The sequence below is a fragment of the Indicator indicator genome, chromosome 29 (assembly GCF_027791375.1).
Source record: "Indicator indicator isolate 239-I01 chromosome 29, UM_Iind_1.1, whole genome shotgun sequence".
Taxonomy (NCBI): Eukaryota; Metazoa; Chordata; class Aves; order Piciformes; family Indicatoridae; genus Indicator; species Indicator indicator.
Genome location: NC_072038.1, coordinates 5236454 through 5242453, shown reverse-complemented (window position 1 = coordinate 5242453; position 6000 = coordinate 5236454). Strand labels below are relative to the sequence as shown.

The window sequence follows — 6000 nt, the reverse complement described above, 5'->3', positions numbered from 1 at the left end:
CCTCCACAAGCTCCTCTATCACCTCCCCACAGCAGTGCTGCCTCCACAAGACTTCTAGAGTCTATCCAGCATGCTGGTAGGGACTGCAGCCAGCACAGTGCCTCCTTTTTGCTGGGATGAACGCTTCAGCTCTAAGACAACGAGGAAAGACCAGGCAGGGTCTAAATATGTGACTCCTGCTGCGTTTCAGACAGAAATCCTCTCTGCTCCACTGCCAGGAATGGTCTGTAGCTGTCTGCTGCCAGCCCTTTGCTCAGAAACTTGAGTCTTTTGTGCCCCGTGCGAGAGAAGGCTCCAAGTGGAAGAAACTCAACAGCCTTCAACAAAGGCTTGAAGTGGCACTGCTTGGGCACAACAGGGACAAAAATCCAAAAGGGCACTTGGCTGCTGGAGTGGCAAAGGTAAAAACGGTGCAGCAGGCACTGCTCAATCTTCCACTGCATCCTTCAGAAGGAAGCTCCCTACCTGCCTTAAAGCTTCCGCTGCTCAGAACCGAAGCAGAAGGGAGGAGAGGAGGTGAGAGGGATTGAAAAGTGCACAGGAAGGATGTGAGGCAGACCTCCTTAAGAAGCAAGCTTAAGCTCTGCATAAATTCCTGCTAAGAACAGAGCCTCAGTACAATGAATTCCCATGGAGTGAAGGCCCAGCAGAGAGCTGGGCACCAATGCTCAGAGCAGCTCTGGATCAGCCTGGTGTGAATGCAGCGAGGGAGAGCCTGCTCTGTCCCTCTCTCCGCAGAGCTTCCAGTGCAAACCCAAGGAAAAGAATGAATTGCTTTAACTCATCCCGACCCAAAAGCTCAAATTCCAACCCCCCTCCCCCCGCCAAAAAAAAACCAAAGAATGTGCTCATACAAAAGGTTTTAGTGTTGACAGCCTGGCCACGGCTCCCTGGGTAGCTTTGAAAAACAATGGACTCACAAAGTCAAGTATCCAGCAACTGCTTTGCTTTGTCTCAGACATCACTTGGTGGCAATGGAAAAGAGTTTGCAGCACTGGGAGATCACAGGGGATTTGAGATGGCAAGAAATGTCCTGACAGAAGACTTTGCAGATGATCTCTAATGCACTACAGAGCATTTTTGGTAGGGTTTTTATCCTTTTTTTTTTTCTTTTTTTTTTTTCTTTTTAGCATTTACACAGTTAAAAACCTGATCCTTAACTGCTGCAGTGGGGTTTTTTTTCCCCTTCCTTGCAGTAAGAGCCCTTGTGTTCAGAGTTAGGATTTGTGCAAGCAGACTTGCAAAAATATTTATGGCTGAGTGAAGGAAAACAAACAAACAAACAAACCAACACAAAAAATAGGGTTAAAAGTTAAGAGAGAAGCTGTTGGATCTAACAAGGACCAAATCCACTAAGTTTAAAATTCAAACAGCTACTTGACTATCTATAAAAGGCTTTATTGGGGTGGGGTTTGGGGTTTTTTTGCACAATTGCCAGTTGAATATGGTGCATTGCAGTCAGTGCCACAGGTGAGGGTCCAGCCATCTCATCCATTTGCTTTTCATCTCTTGTGGCACTACCTGGAAATCATGGAGCTGGAATGGGACTGGCTAGAAGAGGTGGTGGCAGCACTGAGCTGGGAGAATCCGCTGTGGCTGGATTCAAGGCTGGTCATAGATCCCCTGCAATAACAAACAAGGTGGTTTTAAGCTCCAGAACAGGCAAAGGTTTTGATCTCTGCTATGTATCTATGTGGGATTTGTCTGCTGGCTGAATAAAAAGCAAGGAGCAGTTTTGGTGCACATGCTTTTCTGCCTCATCACATAAAAGGGGAGACTTAGACTGGAGATTAGAAAGAAATTCTTTACAGTAAGGGGAGTGAGACACTGGAACAGGTTGCTCAGGGAGGTTGTGGATTCCCCCTCCCTGGAGGTGTTCAAGGCCAGGTTGGATGAAGCCTTGAGCAACCTGGGCTACTGGGAGGTGTCCCTGCCCATGGACTTAGATGATCTTTAAAGTCCCTTCCATTCCAACCCAAACTATTCCATGACTCTATGAATAAATGAAGATACTGAAAACCTTCCTGCAAAACTAGAGATGCTGGTCAAAGAGACTGAGGAGTTGTTTCAGTCAAGCATCAACTGGCAGGCAGCTGAACTGACTCGACTCAGTTTGAGCTGCACCCATTTCTGCCTCACAACCTGCCAAGCCCAACAGCTCTCCCAATGCTTCCAAAGCAGAGCAAAGTGACTGGTGATGATTCCAATAACTAATTAACAGCTTTTAGACATTAGCTGCCCCCCAGTGCCAGTACTGGCTGAATTCTTTTGTTTATTGGCTTGTGGTTTGGGAGGGATTTTGAGGCCTAAGAAAACACAAGTCCTTACAAGTTACTTGTATGTAGGTGAACTTGGCACTAGCTTGATTATCTCAGCATCAGAGAGCTCTGACACCAGCCTCAGCCAGACATACCTGAAATCTTCAGATCCTATCACTTCTGTGTAGTACATCACTTTGCATTTGTGAGAGGAGACCTGTAGAGATGCTAACACATCATCCACACGAGGCAGGTTGGTTGTAGCACAGGCAGGCATGTTATGGAATTTCCACTGGAGAATGTAGAAGCCAGGCCACCTGGTCACATGTGATCCCTGGGGGCATGCACAGCAAAAATTCCAAGTTAACTTTGTTAACACCAAGATCTGTAGGCTTACTATTTCTTTTCCACTGCCTACATGGCAGTATTTCAGCTCCTCAACCAACTGGCAGTGCTGGTCACCTCCCCCCACACAGCATATTCACCAGCAGATCCTCCTACTTTTTGACAGTGTCAAGGGGTTAGGATTTAAATATACTGACAGGACAAAGTTCTTGTTTAAAACAAGAGCCACTTTTTTCCCCATTTATTTTCTTTAATGGCTGTCCTTTGAGACTGTGGAAAGAGCTGTCAAGGTTCCTGCCTCAGAAAGAGAAAGTGCAATTCAAAAGGTCACTGCCCATATTTCCAGTCTAACACTTCCAATTAGGTGGTTTCAGGAGCTCCTATTGTAAAGGCTGCCCAGCTCTTATTTCAAGTCAAAAGGAACAGCAAACTTTGATTGTAAACATGCTGCATGTAACATCAAACTTGGTAATTAAAGAACAGGCCACAAATGGCATTAAAAAAAACACAGCCTTCAAGAACCTTAGCCACAGGGACCTCCTTAGGGTGCCTGTTAGAAGGACAAACCCACAGCAGCTCAGTCTTAATTTCCAGGCTTCTCTCATTACTGAGGTAAGACACTATGATATTCTGCAAGCACAACAGGAAGTTCACTTCAGGAAAAAAAAAAACAACAGTCAAAATCACAGCACAAAGCCTGTCTGGCTGCTTTCTGGATGTGCACTTCCCTGTAGGTGGCTTCCCTATACCCCTTGCTGATCAATCTCAGCCACTACTGCACTGCTGCAAGCTGCCTCCCAGCAGATCCCATGCCAATACTGCCCCCATGCCTTGCTGCACGCAGCTAGGAACTGTCAAGCAGTCAGCAGCTGAATCACCACTCAGTCATCAATAATGATTGTGAATTAGGACACCTTGCTCATTTTGGAGCAAGCCCTCACCTGCTCCCACACAGGGATTCTCACCTGCACACTCTCCCCTTCTTTGCAGATAAGAGGAGACTCCACCATGCTGTAGTCACGCCCCAGCTGCCAGACTTTGTCTATCAACTGGATGTTGTTCCCACCAGGAGATGTAATACTGTGAGCTCCCAGAGAGTCCTTTTTGGGGGGCTGTGGGGCTCTTTTGGAATGGAAGATGTTAAAAACAATGTCACCCTTGCACACATCAAAATCCCACGTGATCACAGAGGAGGCATCCACAATCTGAATGAGAACCTGAGACAGAAAAGTCAGATGAGACAAAAGCAATTTGCTCAGGTACAAACTCCTACCAGAAAAAGGAGACAAAAGAACAGAGCTTTTCCTTGCTTGGGCTTAGTGGGGGCTGTTAAAAAAGGCAATGTACATAAAATTCTCTCCTGAGGGAGTGTCTTTATTTTAACACACTGCTTTCAGAAGTTTGCAGGCAGCTTCTGAGAATATTCTTTGTCTTTGCTTAGAAGGATATGGCTTAGAATAGGATGAAAAAAATCAGTGATGTTCTCTAAATGGCAACAAGACAATACCAGGAATGGTCACAAACTTCAGCTTCTAAAGCATCATCATGCAGCAGAACCAGGGAAGAACAAAGGTGGAAGCATGGCATCTAAATAATCAAGTTCTAACCCATTTTCAGCTCGAGAGACACTCCAGAGCAGAGGGCTGAAACAGAGACACTCCAGAGCAGAGGGCTGAAACAGAGACACTCCAGAGCAGAGGGCTGAAACAGAGACACTCCAGAGCAGAGGGCTGAAACAGAGACACTCCAGAGCAGAGGGCTGAAACAGAGACACTCCAGAGCAGAGGGCTGAAACAGAGACACTCCAGAGCAGAGGGCTGAAACAGAGACACTCCAGAGCAGAGGGCTGAAACAGAGACACTCCAGAGCAGAGGGCTGAAACAGAGACACTCCAGAGCAGAGGGCTGAAACAGAGACACTCCAGAGCAGAGGGCTGAAACAGAGACACTCCAGAGCAGAGGGCTGAAACAGAGACACTCCAGAGCAAAGGGCTGAAATAGAGACACTCCAGAGCAAAGGGCTGAAATAGAGACACTCCAGAGCAGAAGGCTGAAATAGAGACACTCCAGAGCAGAGGTTTGAAGTGAAAGGAAGGTAGGAGGCAGTACCTCATGTGGAGCTCCTTTGAAGACACTTGCAGACTGGTAGATTGTTTCAGTCCAGAGCTTTATGTCTTCATTTTCCAACTCCTCTGCTGTTCGGTAGAGGGACTTGGGGACCAGCCCCCCCTCTGGTACTTCACACTAGAAGCATAAACAGGCATTAAAAAGTATCCCCTCTGCACATCCCATTCCTGTCATGCTCTATGCCTAACAGCTTCAGAAATAACACATTCAAGCAAGTACTCTGAAGAAAGGAATGCAAACAGAGCTTGAAAGTCCTTTTGTAGCTTTGTACATCACAAACAGAGAAATTTCTTTTCCAATGATCTGGTTTAGGTGAGTGTGATGGTTTTAAGACTGTCTTTTTAATTTTTCTTCACAAAATTCGGGCAGAGAAAGTGAAAGAATGTAAATGAATCACTATTGGGTGTAAGAAAGCAAAATAATGATTGTTCTAAACACTTCCATTGGGAGAGAGAGAAATGTTTAAGAACTATTACTCAAAACAAAGTTGGGGAGTTGGGCAGTTCTCAGCTTGCTGGGCTTCTGTCTGCCTGCTGCTTCTTTTCTGGCTGAAGATAACACACTGACCTTGACAAGCTAAGTCTAACAGCCTCTCTCCTTCTTGACTCTCTGCCTTCTGCCAGGGGAGGGTCTGGGGGGATCCCTTCTGGCTGGGGGTGAGGCCCCTTGAGGGAAGCAAAGGGAGCTTGGTTGTGCTTTTCTGTTGATTGTACATATTTGTAGATGTTGTGACTAGTGTCTATTTGTACAGATTCATTGCATTTCATCATAGATTGTAGTTTTGCTTGTAAATGCAGCTTTCATTTGCTTCCAGACTGAGCTAGCCTGGTTATTGTCAGTGTGGCACAGGGATTTCAGCGACACTGCCACAGTGAGTTTGCAGAATTAGACACCAGAGGAGCAGCTCTGGCATGCACACAACAGCCAGCAGCACAGAACATGGCTGTGCAAAGGCTGTAGGTATCACTCACACCACCCTAGACTGAAGAAAGAGGTGAGCCACTTCAGAATCCTGAGGGAAGTGGGAATAGCAACTCAGTCTAAAAAACACATCCTGCAGAGACCTGAAAGAACTGGGGTAGCTAAATTTAAGGATGAAGAGTAGTGGGGAAGTACAGCAAGTTCCCAAACAGGTAAAAGGATATTTCAGTCAGGAAGGTAACAGCTTCTAAGCTCCAATTGTCCTGAGAGCTCAGTACTGGAACCAATTACTGAGCTTCTCTCTGCAATCTTCCCTTCATATAAAGTCTCCAGCACTGAAGTCAGACAAC

At 46.2% G+C, this 6000-nt stretch overlaps 1 protein-coding gene across 1 annotated transcript in view; it reads right to left on the bottom strand.

The window, feature by feature from the left end:
• Positions 1 to 1108: 1108 nt before the first annotated feature.
• The window catches only part of SEC14L1 (SEC14 like lipid binding 1), a 43128-nt gene continuing 38236 nt past the window's right edge, over positions 1109 to 6000 (bottom strand). Inside the window, exons 13-16 of the mRNA XM_054394030.1 lie at positions 4712 to 4846; positions 3569 to 3820; positions 2414 to 2592; positions 1109 to 1623 (exon numbers count right to left, since the gene is read on the bottom strand). Coding sequence (XP_054250005.1) covers positions 1518 to 1623; positions 2414 to 2592; positions 3569 to 3820; positions 4712 to 4846 — 672 coding nt within the window. The 3' untranslated portion in view covers positions 1109 to 1517. The remainder of the gene's footprint in view (positions 1624 to 2413; positions 2593 to 3568; positions 3821 to 4711; positions 4847 to 6000) is intronic.